At 43.5% G+C, this 17,738-nt stretch overlaps 1 protein-coding gene across 1 annotated transcript in view; it reads left to right on the forward strand.

Annotated features, from left to right (window-relative positions):
* LOC128701971 (glycine receptor subunit alpha-2) overlaps positions 1-17,738 on the forward strand; it is a 220,544-nt gene that overhangs the window by 5,135 nt on the left and 197,671 nt on the right. Inside the window, exon 2 of the mRNA XM_053795965.2 lies at positions 1,112-1,538. Coding sequence (XP_053651940.2) covers positions 1,486-1,538 — 53 coding nt within the window. The 5' untranslated portion in view covers positions 1,112-1,485. The remainder of the gene's footprint in view (positions 1-1,111; positions 1,539-17,738) is intronic.

Here is a 17,738-nt window from a genome sequence, read left to right on the forward strand (position 1 = left end):
AGCCCGGAAGTGAGCTTAATTAAGCAACAATAAAAAGGAGCTTTGTTGAGAGTATTTTCAGACTCTCTTTATCTTTTCTCACACTTAAATTATCAAAAGAGAGAAAGTGAGCTGATTTTACACAGCCAAATTTTTTTTGGCCTCGTCGGGAAGAAAATTCAGTATTAGGCCTATTATTCTGCTCGAGAAAAAGCTCATTTTCTCAATGTCTAATGTCTTATTTGCGCCTATAACGTAGGCCTCTATAATTTTTATTATTCATGGAGTTATGAGAAATAAAATTTACAATTTTGTGGTTGGAATAATTCACAACTAATCCACAATTCACAATTTTGTGGTTGGAACAATTCACAACTAATCCACAATTCACAACTAATTCACAATCCGAATTACCACACAGGTGTGAGAACACAGATGTGTGGCAACACAGGTGTGAAAACACCTGCGACTTTACCCAGTGAAAACTGTGAATCCCAAATATAATTGAAAAAAATGGCATGCAAAACACGATGAACAACGTCATTTACACACACACATTTACACTGTGTGAACAATAATGTAAAACGATAATAAAATATCACAGTTTAGTACCCATGATCTGTAAATATATATATATATATATATATATATATATATATATATATATATATATATATATATATATATATATATATATATATATATATATATATATATATATATATATATATACAAGGAATTCGCAAGAGCAGGCGAATTCCTTGCATTGTTAAAATCTCTAGTAAAGCTGATGCGTGCAGGGGATGAGATGAAAAGTTGTAAGCCTTCTCCGTGAAAGCTGCCTGCTTTGGATCAAAACGTCTAGCGCAAGCTGGACACCAAGGTATTGTCCGGTGTGGGTAGATTGGTAAAGCACTGCGTACCTTGTTCCAAGGTTCGTAGGTTCGAGTCTCCTTCAGCCAGAGATCAGTGTTTGTGTATATTTCGCCTGCTCTTGCGAATTCCTTATATATATATATATATATATATATATATATATATATATATATATATATATATATATATATATATATATATATATATATATATATACATACACATATAATCCTTTTCAAAATTCCTGTGATGACAGACGAACAATGAACTAAAACAGTCGGTTTTTAGCAACAATGACGGGACAGGACAGCGAGTTCCTTGAAGCGTGAAGAGGATAAACACGTCACGGCTCGAACCTCCGTGACAGAATCTCCGTTTTACGTCTACAAAGCAAAAACACAACGAGGGAGAGAGTTAAACGCGAAGGACAAAACTTGCGGATGTTTTTTTTTTTGTAGGCGTGGGGAAAAATACCCTAAAAGTGAACGCAGAGGCTAAACCCTGAGACGATGTTACAGACCGGAGCGTTCACAAAGGTGTTCATCATTACCCACTCTGTTTTAATGGGTGTGCTTACCTAGTTGAGACTTCGAGGGTTGAGTCTACGGCTCCTCTCACCCCCGTCTGCATATGTGTGTGGATCTTCGGCCTCACACTGACACAACAGCTTCTCAAAAAAACAGGTCAGTGATATCTCACTTTTCAGATAGAGAATTAGATTTGACCCGGGATCAGAATTTGGGCTCGTGAGTTTAATATTAATTATTAAAAGCAGATCATATTTCCTTATAAATATAATTTGACTGTAATAACAATAAGGATAATAATAGAATAATAAAATTATCATTATTGTTATTGTTATTGCTATTATTATTATTATTATTATTATTATTATTATTATTATTATTATTATTATTATTATTATTATTATTATTAAATTTTTATTCTTATTATTATTATTATTATAGAAACAATAATAATAATTTTAATACTAAAAGCAGTAGTAGTGATAATAATAATAATAATAAGAAGAAGAAGAACAATAAGAACAAGTACAAGAAAAACAAGAACAAGAACAAGAAACACATCAATAATAATAAAAATAATCACAATGAAAATAATAATTATAATAATTTATTAGCACATGATAAATATCTTTTACAAAGATGGATAAGAGACCATCTGCCACATGGATACCAGCTGGTTGGGCAGAGAATTTATGGCAGACATTTATATAAAGGAGATAATTGATGATAATGATGATATTTTGTGTCAACATTGATGAGCTAAGTGCAGTTGGTCTTTAAATTAACAAACTAATGAACAAACTAATTCTGGGAGGAAGTCAGGTATTTACCGATTACTCACCTGTCAGTCAGAATGTTTGGTTCGTCACCTGTGTTGACTAATAACGTGAGAGTAAGGGAGTAAGATTGTGTATTATTATTTATGTAAATTTTTGAGTGTGTCTGTGAGTGTCACTAACATAAACTTTACTGTGTGTCTGAGTGTGTCATTCTTATCAATTTTGAGTAGGACTGTGTATATCTGTGTGTGTGTGTGTGTATGTGTGTGTGTGTGTGTGTGTTTGTGTGTGTGTGTGTGTGTGTGTGTGTGTCTGTGTGTGTGTGTGTGTGTGTGTGTGTGTGTGTACATCTGTTTGTCTGTGGTTCATATCAATTTTGAGTTTGAGTTTACGTCTCTCATAAACTATCCTTCCCTACCAGTGTTTACAATAAACCTATCATTATCTCCTTCAAAACCACAGTCTATGAATTCAATTTAAGTCGTAATGAACGACTGTCCATGAAGCTCTGCGGTAATCTCGAGACCACGGTTCGAGTCCTCCTATCCTCTCACCTTCCTGTTTATTTGTTGAGAGAGAGAGAAGAATTATATTAATTATTATTATAATCGAATGTCATTAAATGGAATAGAAAATCACGGAAATGGAATTGGGAATACGGTGCTACAAATGGTAATAAGAGAAGAGAAGACAAGACAAGACAAGACAAGACAAGACAAGACAAGAGAGAAGACAGAAGGGAAGAGAAGAGTGTCTGACTTTTGACGTTTGCCGTTTCAGTGGATTATTGTACCCAGGTATCATCATACGCAGGTATCATCATACCAAGGTATCACCATACCCAGGTATCATCATACCCAGGTATCATCATACCCAGGTATCATCATACCCAGGTATCATCATACCCAGGTATCATCATACCCAGGTATCATCATACCCAGGTATCATCATACCCAGGTATCATCATACCCAGGTATCATCATATCCAGGTATCATCATACCCAGGTATCATCATATCCAGGTATCATAATACCCAGGTATCATCATACCCAGGTATCATCATACCCAGGTATCATCATACCCAGGTATCATCATACCCAGGTATCATCATACCCAGGTATCATCATACCCAGGTATCATTATACCCAGGTATCATCATACCCAGGTATCATCATACCCAGGTATCATCATACCCAGGTATCATCATACCCAGGTATCATCATATCCAGGTATCACCATACCCAGGTATCATCATATCCAGGTATCATAATACCCAGGTATCATCATACCCAGGTATCATCATACCCAGGCATCATCATAGGCAGGTATCATCATACCCAGGTATCATCATACCCAGGTATCATTATACCCAGGTATCATCATACCCAGGTATCATCATACCCAGGTATCATCATACCCAGGTATCATCATACCCAGGTATCATCATACCCAGGTATCATCATACCCAGGTATCATTATACCCAGGTATCATCATACCCAGGTATCATCATACCCAGGTATCATCATACGCAGGTATCATCATACCCAGGTATCATCATACCCAGGTATCATCATACCCAGGTATCATCATACGCTGGTATCATCATACCCAGGTATCATCATATCCAGGTATCATCATTCAGTTATCATCATACAGGTACCGTCATACGGGGGATGAGACATAGTGTACCATCATACCGTGGGTGAGACACAGTGGTACCATCATACCCTGGGTGAAACACAGTGGTACCATCATACCGTGGGAGAGAGACAGTGGTACCATCATACCGTGGGTGAAACACAGTGGTACCATCCTACCGTGGGTGAGACACAGTGATACCATCATTCCGTGGGTGAGACACAGTGGTACCATCATACCGTGGGAGAGACACAGTGGTACCATCATTCCGTGGGTGAGACACAGTGGTACCATCATACCGTGGGTGAGACACAGTGGTACCATCATACCGTAGATGAGACACAGTGGTACCATCATACCGTGGGTGAGACACAGTGGTACCATCAGACCGTGGGTGAGACACAGTGGTACCATCATACCGTAGGTGAGACACAGTGGTACCATCATACCGTGGGTGAGACACAGTGGTACCATCATACCGTGGGTGAGACACAGTGGTACCATCAAACCGTGAGTGAGACACAGTGGTACCATCATACCGTGGGTGAGACACAGTGGTACCATCATACTGTGGGTGAGACACAGTGGTACCATCATACCGTGGGTGAGACACAGTGGTACCATCATACCGTGGGTGAGACACAGTGGTACCATCATACCGTGGGTGAGACACAGTGGTACCATCATACCGTGGGTGAGACACAGTGGTACCATCATACCGTGGGTGACACACTGTGGTACCATCATACCGTGGGTGAGGCACAGTGGTACCATCATACCGTGGGTGAGACACAGTGGTACCATCATACCGTGGGTGAGACACAGTGGTACCATCATACCGTGGGTGAGACACAGTGGTACCATCATACCGTGGGTGAGACACAGTGGTACCATCATACCGTGGGTGAGACACAGTGGTACCATCATACCGTGGGTGAGACACAGTGGTACCGTCATACCGTGGGTGAGACACAGTGGTACCGTCATACTGTGGGTGAGACACAGTGGTACCGTCATACCGTGGGTGAGACACAGTGGTACCGTCATACCGTGGGTGAGACACAGTGGTACCGTCATACCGTGGGTGAGACACAGTGGTACCGTCATACCGTGGGTGAGACACAGTGGTACCGTCATACCGTGGGTGAGACACAGTGGTACCGTCATACCGTGGGTGAGACACAGTGGTACCGTCATACCGTGGGTGAGGCACAGTGGTACCATCATACCGTGGGTGAGACACAGTGGTACCATCATACCGTGGGTGAGACACAGTGGTACCATCATACCGTGGGTGAGATACAGTGGTACCATCATACCGTGGGTGAGACACAGTGGTACCATCATACCGTGGGTGAGACACAGTGGTACCATCATACCGTGGGTGAGACACAGTGGTACCGTCATACCGTGGGTGAGACACAGTGGTACCATCATACCGTGGGTGAGGCACAGTGGTACCATCATACCGTGGGTGAGACACAGTGGTACCATCATACCGTGGGTGAGGCACAGTGGTACCATCATACCGTGGGTGAGACACAGTGGTACCATCATACCGTGAGTGAGACACAGTGGTACCATCATACCGTGAGTGAGACACAGTGGTACCGTCATACCGTGAGTGAGACACAGTGGTTCCCTCATACCGTGGGTGAGACATAGTGGTACCATCATACCGTGGGTGAGACACAGTGGTACCGTCATATCGTGGGTGAGACACAGTGGTACCATCATACCGTGAGTGAGACACAGTGGTACCATCATACCGTGGGTGAGACACAGTGGTACCATCATACCGTGGGTGAGACACAGTGGTACCGTCATACCGTGGGTGAGACACAGTGGTACCATCATACCGTGGGTGAGACACAGTGGTACCATCATACCGTGGGTGAGACATAGTGGTACCATCATACCGTGAGTGAGACACAGTGGTACCATCATACCGTGGGTGAGACACAGTGGTACCATCATACCGTGGGTGAGACACAGTGGTACCGTCATACCGTGGGTGAGATACAGTGGTACCATCATACCGTGGGTGAGACACAGTGGTAAAATCATACCGTGGGTGAGACACAGTGGTACCATCATACCGTGGGTGAGATACAGTGGTACCATCATACCGTGGGAGAGACACAGTGGTACCATCATACCGTGGGTGAGGCACAGTGGTACCATCATACCGTGGGTGAGACACAGTGGTACCATCATACCGTGGTTGAGACACAGTGGTACCATCATACCGTGGGTGAGACACAGTGGTACCATCATACCGTGGGTGAGATACAGTGGTACCATCATACCGTGGGTGAGACACAGTGGTACCATCATACCGTGGGTGAGGCACAGTGGTACCATCATACCGTGGGTGACACACAGTGGTACCATCATACCGTGGGTGAGGCACAGTGGTACCATCATACCGTGGGTGAGGCACAGTGGTACCATCATACCGTGGGTGACACACAGTGGTACCATCATACCGTGGGTGAGGCACAGTGGTACCATCATACCGTGGGTGAGGCACAGTGGTACCATCATACCGTGGGTGAGACACAGTGGTACCATCATACCGTGGGTGAGACACAGTGGTACCATCATACCTGGGTGACACACAGTGGTACCATCATACCGTGGGTGAGACACAGTGGTACCATCATACCGTGGGTGAGACACAGTGGTACCATCATACCGTGGGTGAGACACAGTGGTACCATCATACCGTGGGTGAGACACAGTGGTACCATCATACCGTGGGAGAGACACAGTGGTACCATCATACCGTGGGTGAGACACAGTGGTACCATCATACCGTGGGTGAGACACAGTGGTACCATCATACCGTGGGTGAGGCACAGTGGTACCATAATACCGTGGGAGAGACACAGTGGTACCATCATACCGTGGGTGAGACACAGTGGTACCATCATACCGTGGGTGAGACACAGTGGTACCATCATACCGTGGGTGAGGCACAGTGGTACCATCATACCGTGGGTGAGGCACAGTGGTACCATCATACCGTGGGTGACACACAGTGGTACCATCATACCGTGGGTGAGGCACAGTGGTACCATCATACCGTGGGTAAGGCACAGTGGTACCATCATACCGTGGGTGAGACACAGTGGTACCATCATACCGTGGGTGACACACAGTGGTACCATCATACCGTGGGTGAGACACAGTGGTACCATCATACCGTGGGTGAGACACAGTGGTACCATCATACCGTGGGTGAGACACAGTGGTACCATCATACCGTGGGAGAGACACAGTGGTACCATCATACCGTGGGTGAGACACAGTGGTACCATCATACCGTGGGTGAGACACAGTGGTACCATCATACCGTGGGTGAGACACAGTGGTACCATCATACCGTGGGAGAGACACAGTGGTACCATCATACCGTGGGTGAGACACAGTGGTACCATCATACCGTGGGTGAGACACAGTGGTACCATCATACCGTGGGTGAGACACAGTGGTACCATCATACCGTGGGTGAGACACAGTGGTACCATCATACCGTGGGTGAGACACAGTGGTACCATCATACCGTGGGAGAGACACAGTGGTACCATCATACCGTGGGTGAAACACAGTGGTACCATCATACCGTGGGTGAGACACAGTGGTACCATCATACCGTGGGTGAGACACAGTGGTACCATCATACCGTGGGTGAGACACAGTGGTACCATCATACCGTGGGTGAGACACAGTGGTACCATCATACCGTGGGTGAGACACAGTGGTACCATCATACCGTGGGAGAGACACAGTGGTACCATCATACCGTGGGTGAAACACAGTGGTACCATCATACCGTGGGTGAGACACAGTGGTACCATCATACCGTGGGTGAGACACAGTGGTACCATCATACCGTGGGAGAGACACAGTGGTACCATCATACCGTGGGTGAAACACAGTGGTACCATCATACCGTGGGTGAGGCACAGTGGTACCATCATACCGTGGGTGAGACACAGTGGTACCATCATACCGTGGGTGAGACACAGTGGTACCATCATACCGTGGGTGAGACACAGTGGTACCATCATACCGTGGGTGAGACACAGTGGTACCATCATACCGTGGGTGAGACACAGTTGTTCCATCATACCGTGGGAGAGACACAGTGGTACCATCATACCGTGGGTGAGACACAGTGGTACCATCATACCGTGGGTGAGACACAGTGGTACCATCATACCGTGGGAGAGACACAGTGGTACCATCATACCGTGGGAGAGACACAGTGGTACCATCATACCGTGGGTGAGACACAGTGGTACCATCATACCGTGGGTGAGACACAGTGGTACCATCATACCGTGGGTGAGACACAGTGGTACTATCATACCGTGGGAGAGACACAGTGGTACCATCATACCGTGGGAGAGACACAGTGGTACCATCATACCGTGGGTGAGACACAGTGGTACCATCATACCGTGGGTGAGACACAGTGGTACCATCATACCGTGGGAGAGACACAGTGGTACCATCATACCGTGGGTGAGACACAGTGGTACCATCATACCGTGGGTGAGACACAGTGGTACCATCATACCGTGGGTGAGACACAGTGGTACCATCATACCGTGGGTGAGACACAGTGGTACCATCATACCGTGGGTGAGACACAGTGGTACCATCATACCGTGGGAGAGACACAGTGGTACCATCATACCGTGGGTGAAACACAGTGGTACCATCATACCGTGGGTGAGACACAGTGGTACCATCATACCGTGGGTGAGACACAGTGGTACCGTCATACCGTGGGTGAGACACAGTGGTACCATCATACCGTGGGAGAGACACAGTGGTACCATCATACCGTGGGAGAGACACAGTGGTACCATCATACAGTGGGAGAGACACAGTGGTACCATCATACCGTGGGAGAGACACAGTGGTACCATCATACCGTGGGAGAGACACAGTGGTACCATCATACCGTGGGTGAAACACAGTGGTACCATCATACCGTGGGTGAGACACAGTGGTACCATCATACCGTGGGTGAGACACAGTGGTACCATCATACCGTGGGTGAGACACAGTGGTACCATCATACCGTGGGTGAGACACAGTGGTACCATCATACCGTGGGTGAGACACAGTGGTACCATCATACCGTGGGTGAGACACAGTGGTACCATCATACCGTGGGTGAGACACAGTGGTACCATCATACCGTGGGTGAGACACAGTGGTACCATCATACCGTGGGAGAGACACAGTGGTACCATCATACCGTGGGTGAGACACAGTGGTACCATCATACCGTGGGTGAGACACAGTGGTACCGTCATACCGTGGGTGAGACACAGTGGTACCATCATACCGTGGGTGAGACACAGTGGTACCATCATACCGTGGGTGAGACACAGTGGTACCATCATACCGTGGGTGAGACACAGTGGTACCATCATACCGTGGGTGAGACACAGTGGTACCATCATACCGTGGGTGAGACACAGTGGTACCATCATACCGTGGGAGAGACACAGTGGTACCATCATACCGTGGGTGAAACACAGTGGTACCATCATACCGTGGGTGAGACACAGTGGTACCATCATACCGTGGGAGAGACACAGTGGTACCATCATACCGTGGGTGAGACACAGTGGTACCATCATACCGTGGGAGAGACACAGTGGTACCATCATACCGTGGGAGAGACACAGTGGTACCATCATACCGTGGGTGAGACACAGTGGTACCATCATACCGTGGGTGAGACACAGTGGTACCATCATACCGTGGGTGAGACACAGTGGTACCATCATACCGTGGGAGAGACACAGTGGTACCATCATACCGTGGGTGAAACACAGTGGTACCATCATACCGTGGGTGAGACACAGTGGTACCATCATACCGTGGGAGAGACACAGTGGTACCATCATACCGTGGGTGAGACACAGTGGTACCATCATACCGTGGGAGAGACACAGTGGTACCATCAAACAGTATAAAATATTACTTAACTATTCAGAACATTATTGAATTGCACTGTGAATTTTTCATTGTATTTATTCGGTCATTAACATGTCTACAATGAATTACTTACTGTAAGTTATTATTATTATTATTATTATTATTATTATTATTATTATTATTATTATTATTATTGTTATTAAATTTTATTATTATTATTATTATTATTATTATTATTATTATTATTATTATTAAATATTATTATTTTTATTATTATTATTATTATTATTATTATTATTATTATTATTATTATTATTATTAAATTTTATTATTATTATTATTATTATTATTAAATTTTATTATTATTATTATTATTATTATTAAATTTTATTATTATTATTATTATTATTATTATTATTATTATTATTATTTTATCATCATCATTATTGTTATTATGTATAGTATTAAATGTCTTTCATCATAAGTCATATTTCTCATCCATGTTAGCTATTTCGTAGTTTTTCTGTGAACCTTTCCCAACTTACCCAATTTTTTTTTTCCAGTGTTGGACCAGACAGTTGGAGAACATTCCAATTTATGCCTAATATATGCTCTATATAGTTCTTTTTTATAGCGTTTCTGCACCTATATATCTGATAGTTGTTTTATAGTTTGCTGGAGTAGTATGTAAATTTATCACAGTTGTATTTATGAGGTATTAGGTGTTAGTTTTTTGTTAATTGCAACTCCTAGGTCTTTCTCCCTCAATATTTTGTCACGCAGATTATTTTCTTCATGTTGTCTTCTATCGCTTTCTTATTTCCATTATATGGCATTTTTTTAACATGTCGAGGTAGGGTGACTCGTAAAAGAAGAAACACTTCTATCATCACTCACTCCATCACTGTCTTGGCAAAGGGACTCTAATGCTACGATTTAAAATCTTCAGCATATCTCCACCCAAGGGCTCTGGTGGCCTGGTGGTTAACGCTCTCGCTTCACACGGCGAGGGCCTGGGTTCGACTCCCAGCCAGAGTAGAAACATTGGACGTGTTTCTTTCAACCTGTTGTCTATGTTCCCCATCAGTAAAATGGGTACCTGGGTGTTAGTCGACTGGTGTGGGTCGCATCCTGGGACACTGACCTAAGGAGGCCTGGTCACAGACCGGACCGCGGGGGCGTTGACCCCCGGAACTCTCTCCAGGTAAACTCCAGGTAAACTCCAGGTAAACTCCATCCATCAGAGTGCAGACACTGCGCGTCCCACCTCCAGGACTCAAGTCCGGCTAACCGGTTCTCCTCAATCCCTTCACAAATGTTCCTTTGCTCACACTCTAACAGCATTATTCTACATTAAATTCCATCATCGTTTTATCGTTATGTTTACTCAGTTTATCATGTTGTTGTTTTTTACTCGTTTATTTTTTTTTTATTTTATTATTTTATGGAAGATTTTTTCATCTTGAAGGATGAAAAGTCACAATGCACGTTTCGCTAAGGTCCAAGTCGGACGAAACGTCGTTATATGTTTCACTTTCCTAAGTGCCGGTTATTTGCGTATTTTTGCATCGTCCTCAAACATATAGATATAGTTTGTTATTCCTTCTGACTTATCATTAGTTCTGATCCTTGTGGCACCCCACTCATAACGTCTCCCCACCACCACACTTTTTATCTCTTACAATCGTTCGCATTTTCTTCTCAAAAATTTTCTCGTCCATTGTCATAGTTTTCCTTTCATTTGGTCTATAATTTGAAGTTTCCAAATAGGTTTTTCAGGGTAAACTCCACAATAAGGCTTTTTTTAAAGTTCAAATAGTCACGATCAATTATCCATTATCTTTCCTCAACAATTCCCGTAATTGTCGTAATAATTTTTTTTCGATGAACCGGCTGTATCCCACCGAGGCAGTGTGACCTAAAAATGAAAAATGAAAGTGTCTCTTTTTTAATTTAGTAATGTATTCTGGAGAAGGGGGTTACTATCCCCTTGCTCCCGGCATTTTAGTCGCCTCTTACGACATGTATGCCTTACGGAGGAAGAATTCTTCCACTTCCCCATTGAGTGTCGTAATAATTAGTTAATAAATTATATAAACTCGAGTTTACAAACATTAACTCAGATTACTGACTAGTTAGTAAGGTTTTGTCTTCTAGGCATTTTATCCACTTTCATCTAATGGCCTTCATAGCATGTGAAAAGGCTCAAAACAGGTTAAAAGGCTTTCACACACGTGAAACTACCTTCATAACACGTGAAAGGATCTTCATCACACGTAAAATGCCTTTATAGCACGTGAAAAAACTTCATAACGTGAAAAGGCTTTCAGAGTACGTAAAAAGGTCTGCATAACAGATAAAGTCCTTCACAACACGAGAAAAGATCTTCATAGTTCATGAAAAGGCCTTTATAACAAGTAAAAAATCCTTTCATTGCACGTCATCCAAAACTGAACAGCACAGAACGTAATATTCAATTTCGGATGACCTTTTTCAGCTGCATTTGCAAAATAAACCTCAATATTTAAAATAGCCTTATAGGAGAGTTGATTGTATTCATTTCTCACATTTGAATATTCATCTCTGGACTCTTTCAACTTTTGTTAAGCTTCTCGACTGCTTCACTTCCTCACCTGCTTCTATACGTCCTTTTGTCTTATTTTTTTCTTCATAGTTCTTCGGCATCTTCCACTAAACCATTCTTTATTTTTTGTTTTCCTTAATAATAATAATATAATAATAATAATAATAATAATAATAATAATAATAATAATAATAATAATAATAATAATAATAATAATAATAATAATAATAATAATAACAATAATCTTTATTTCTACAAGTATATGTACAGGGTATACAGACCATAGCTGACATAAATTACATACTGTTATATTGAAAGTTATGCAGGACATTTCGGCCAAATTAGGTCAATTTTGACCCCGGAATGCGACCCACACCAACTGACTAACACCCAGGTATCTATTTAGCTGGCAGGTGAACAAGGGCAGCAGGTGTTTTAAGGAAACACGTTCTAATGTTTCCCACTCGTACCAGTGATCGAACCACGGACCTCAGTGTGTTAGCTGAGTGAGCTACCAATCCAAGCTACGGGACACCTAATCTCCTTTCATATTATCAGTCATCAAGTCGATTCTGTTTATGTGTCTCGATTTTGTTCTTAATTTTCCAAGTCATAATTAAATGCGTGGTATTTCCCAGGGATCATGATTATTATTTCTTAGTGGATTTCAGTAGTCGTTGAATTAGATACATGTACAACACCTGGATATCTTCATTGGGGAAACGTTTCTCCAACTAGTGGTTTCTTCAGTCCAAATGCAGAATAAAATGAAGATTGAGACACTTATGCAGCATATGGGAATCTTTATTCAGGAAACGTTTCGCCACACAGTGGCTTCATCAGTCCAATACAAAGAGGAAGGCGTAAGGAGAGGAGGAGTATGAGGTAATCAGTCCCTCAATCTTGTAGAATCTTGTAGAATTCTACAAGATTGATGGACTGAACACATCGACTCCTGGCTGAGGGACTGATTACCTCATACTCCTCCTCTCCTTACGCCTTCCTCTTTGTATTGGACTGATGAAGCCACTGTGTGGCGAAGCGTTTCCTGAATAAAGATTCCCATATGCTGCATAAGTGTCTCAATCTTCAACTTGTCGGTCTTTCAAACCATTCATCACAGAATAAAATGGTTGAAAATCAGGAGTTTGAGGTAAACATTCCCTCGGCAAGATGGAGTCAGTGTGTTAAGTGCATCAAACTCCTTTTGATCCCTAAGGGGCACGTAAGTACCTCGTCTTCTAATAACATATTCATTTTCCCACTATAATCTACCTTGTCCATAATTACTATCACATTTACTTTGTTTCGTAAGATGAAGTCCAGGATCTTTCCATAATTTATGGTATAACTTAACAAATCTATGATGACAATTGTGTTGTAGATGTCTGAGCACAGCTAACACAATTGTCCTCAAAGATTTGTTAAGTTTTACCATGAATTAAGGAAAGATCCTGGACTTCACCTTATGAAACAGACACAGTAAATGTGATAGTAATTATGGACAAGGTAGATTATAGTGGAAAAAATGAACATATTAGTATTAGAAGACGGGGGATTTGACGTGGCTCTTAACCATTCTTCTCTGTATTGGACAGATGAAGCTACTTACTGGCTGGCAGTTGTTCCCACAGTAAAGCTTCCCAAGTGTTGTACAAGTGTCTAATTCATCAATCCGTCGGTTCTCTGAACCATTTATCTATATTTTCAATAGTTAATGCTTAAACATTCTTCCTCTCTTCTAGTAAATATTAGATCTAGTATTGACAGTGTTGCGTTCTCTCTTCTGATGCTTGACAGGAGGGACTTTTACTGCCATTTATTGACAGTTTCAACCTCATTAGTTGGTAATTTATTTATTTATAGTTAAAAGCTCCTTTAATGATAACACTTTATTTTTCACGGTCACGTTGCATCGATAAATTCCTTATTGTACGGTATTATCTCTCATTTATCTTATCAAACTGTTCTCTTTGTCAAGTATTATTTAATTTGTGTGTGTGTGTACTCACCTATTTGTACTCACCTATTTGTGTTTGCAGGGGTCGAGTCTGAGCTCCTGGCCCCGCCTCTTCATCGGTTGCTACTGGGTCCTCTCTCTCCCTGCTCCATGAGCTTTATCATACCTCGTCTTAAAACTGTGTATGGTTCCTGCCTCCACTACATCACTTTCTAGGCTATTCCACTGCCTGACAACTCTATGACTCAAGAAATACTTCCTAATATCTCTCTGACTCATCTGTATCTTCAACTTCCAATTGTGACCTCTTGTTTCTGTGTCCCCTCCCTGGAACATCCTGTCTTTGTCCATCTTGTCTATTCCGCTCAGTATTTTATATGTCGTTATCATGTCTCCCCTGACCCTCCTGTCCTCTAGTGTCAGGCCGATTTCCCTTAATCTTTCTTCATAGGACATTCCCCTTAGCTCTGGAACTAACCTTGTCGCAAACCTTTGCACTTTCTCTAGTTTCTTGGCGTGCTTTATCAAGTGCGGGTTCCAAACAGGTGCTGCATACTCCAGTATGGTTCTGACGTACACGGTGTACAGTGTCTTGAACGATTCCTTATTAAGGTATCGGAACGCTGTTCTCAGGTTTGCCAGGCGCCCATATGCTGCAGCATATGTGTGTGTGTTTGTGTGTATGTGTGTGTGTGTGTGTGTGTGTGTGTGTGTGTGTGTGTGTGTGTGTGTGTGTGTGTGTGTGTGTGTGTGTGTGTGTTAGTGAGTGACCATTTTGTCCTAGGCACATGTCGATTAGACACTAGGCCTGGTGTGTGTGTGTGTGTGTGTGTGTGTGTGTGTGTCTGTCTGTCTGTCTGTCTGATTAGCAATCACACACCTAAATAATACGCAATAGTTCTTAATCAAATTAGAATTATATAATTCTTGTCTGCAGATAGCCTCATTGTGAGAGTTATATAATTCTTGTCTGCAGATAGCCTCAGTGTGAGAATTATATAATTCTTGTCTGCAGATAGCCTCAGTGTGAGAATTGTATAATTCTTATCTGACTCCCCGTCTGTCTCCCCATGTACTTCTATGTACTCCCATGCACTTCCATGCACTCCCACGTACTCCCATGTATTCTCATATACACTTTCATATGCTCTCATGTACTCACATGCACTCCTTTGTACTCTCAGAACATCCCAATGTACCAGTAACACTACCCACAAGACCCAACTCGTTTCCTGTGCTAATATCCTGGCCTCAAGTCACTCCCGAAGGTCCAAGACCATTAATCCAGTGGACGTAATATAATCATGCAAATATATGCACACACACACACACACACACACACACACACACACACACACACACACACACACACACACACACACACACACACACACACACACTCACACTCACACACACACACATACACACACACACACACACACACACACACACACTCACACACACACAGCTAAGACTCGACCCCTGCAACCACAAATAGGTGAGTACAAATAGGTGAGTACACACACACACACACACACACACACACACATACACACACATGATCTCATCAACAGCAGCCAGCATGGTTTCAGGGACGGGAAATCCTGTGTCACAAACCTACTGGAGTTCTATGACATGGTGACAGCAGTAAGACAAGAGAGAGAGGGGTGGGTGGATTGCATTTTCTTGGACTGCAAGAAGGCGTTTGACACAGTTCCACACAAGAGATTGGTGCAAAAACTGGAGGACCAAGCAGGGATAACAGGGAAGGCACTACAATGGATCAGGGAATACTTGTCAGGAAGACAGCAGCGAGTCATGGTACGTGGCGAGGTGTCAGAGTGGGCACCTGTGACCAGCGGGGTCCCGCAGGGGTCAGTCCTAGGACCAGTGCTGTTTCTGGTATTTGTGAACGACATGACGGAAGGAATAGACTCTGAGGTGTCCCTGTTTGCAGATGACGTGAAGTTGATGAGAAGAATACACTCGATCGAAGACCAGGCAGAACTACAAAGGGATCTGGACAGGCTGCAGACCTGGTCCAGCAATTGGCTCCTGGAGTTCAATCCCACCAAGTGCAAAGTCATGAAGATTGGGGGAGGGCAAAGAAGGCCGCAGACGGAGTACAGTCTAGGGGGTCAGAGACTACAAACCTCACTCAAGGAAAAAGATCTTGGGGTGAGTATAACACCAGGTACATCTCCTGAAGCGCACATCAACCAAATAACTGCTGCAGCATATGGGCGCCTAGCAAACCTCAGAACAGCATTCCGACATCTTAATAAGGAATCGTTCAGGACCCTGTACACCGTATACGTTAGGCCCATATTGGAGTATGCGGCACAAATTTGGAACCCACACCTAGCCAAGCACGTAAAGAAACTAGAGAAAGTGCAAAGGTTTGCAACAAGACTAGTCCCAGAGCTAAGAGGTATGTCCTACGAGGAGAGGTTAAGGGAAATCAACCTGACGACACTGGAGGACAGGAGAGATAGGGGGGACATGATAACGACATACAAAATACTGAGAGGAATTGACAAGGTGGACAAAGACAGGATGTTCCAGAGATTGGACACAGTAACAAGGGGACACAGTTGGAAGCTGAAGACACAGATGAATCACAGGGATGTTAGGAAGTAGAGGAGAGTGGTCGAACACCTGGAAAGGAACAAGATTATAAATGAAAACCAGCATGGGTTCATGGAAGGCAAATCTTGTATCACAAACCTCCTGGAGTTTTATGACAAGGTAACAGAAGTAAGACACGAGAGAGAGGGGTGGGTAGATTGCGTTTTCCTAGACTGCAGGAAGGCCTTTGACACAGTTCCCCACAAGAGATTAGTGCAGAAGCTGGAGGATCAGGCACACGTAAAAGGGAGGGCACTGCAATGGATAAGGGAATACCTGACAGGGAGGCAGCAACGAGTCATGGTACGTGAAGAGGTATCACAGTGGGCGCCTGTTACGAGCGGGGTCCCATAGGGGTCAGTTCTAGGACCAGTGCTATTTTTGATATATGTGAACGACATGATGGAAGGAATAGACTCTGAAGTGTCCCTGTTCGCAGATGACGTGAAGTTGATGAGAAGAATTAAATCGGACGAGGATGAGGCAGGACTGCAAAGAGACCTGGACAGGCTGGACATGTGGTCCAACAACTGGCTTCTCGAATTCAATCCAGCCAAATGCAAAGTCATGAAGATTGGGGAGGGGCAAAGAAGACCGCAGACAGAGTATAGGCTAGGTGGACAAAGACTACAGACCTCACTCAGGGAGAAAGACCTTGGGGGGACCATAACACCAAGCACATCACCGGAGGCACACATCAACCAAATAACCGCTGCAGCATACGGGCGCCTGGCAAACCTGAGAATAGGGTTCCGATACCTTAATAAGGAATCGTTCAAGACACTGTACACTGTGTATG

The sequence above is a fragment of the Cherax quadricarinatus genome, chromosome 77 (genome assembly GCF_038502225.1).
Source record: "Cherax quadricarinatus isolate ZL_2023a chromosome 77, ASM3850222v1, whole genome shotgun sequence".
NCBI lineage: Eukaryota > Metazoa > Arthropoda > Malacostraca > Decapoda > Parastacidae > Cherax > Cherax quadricarinatus.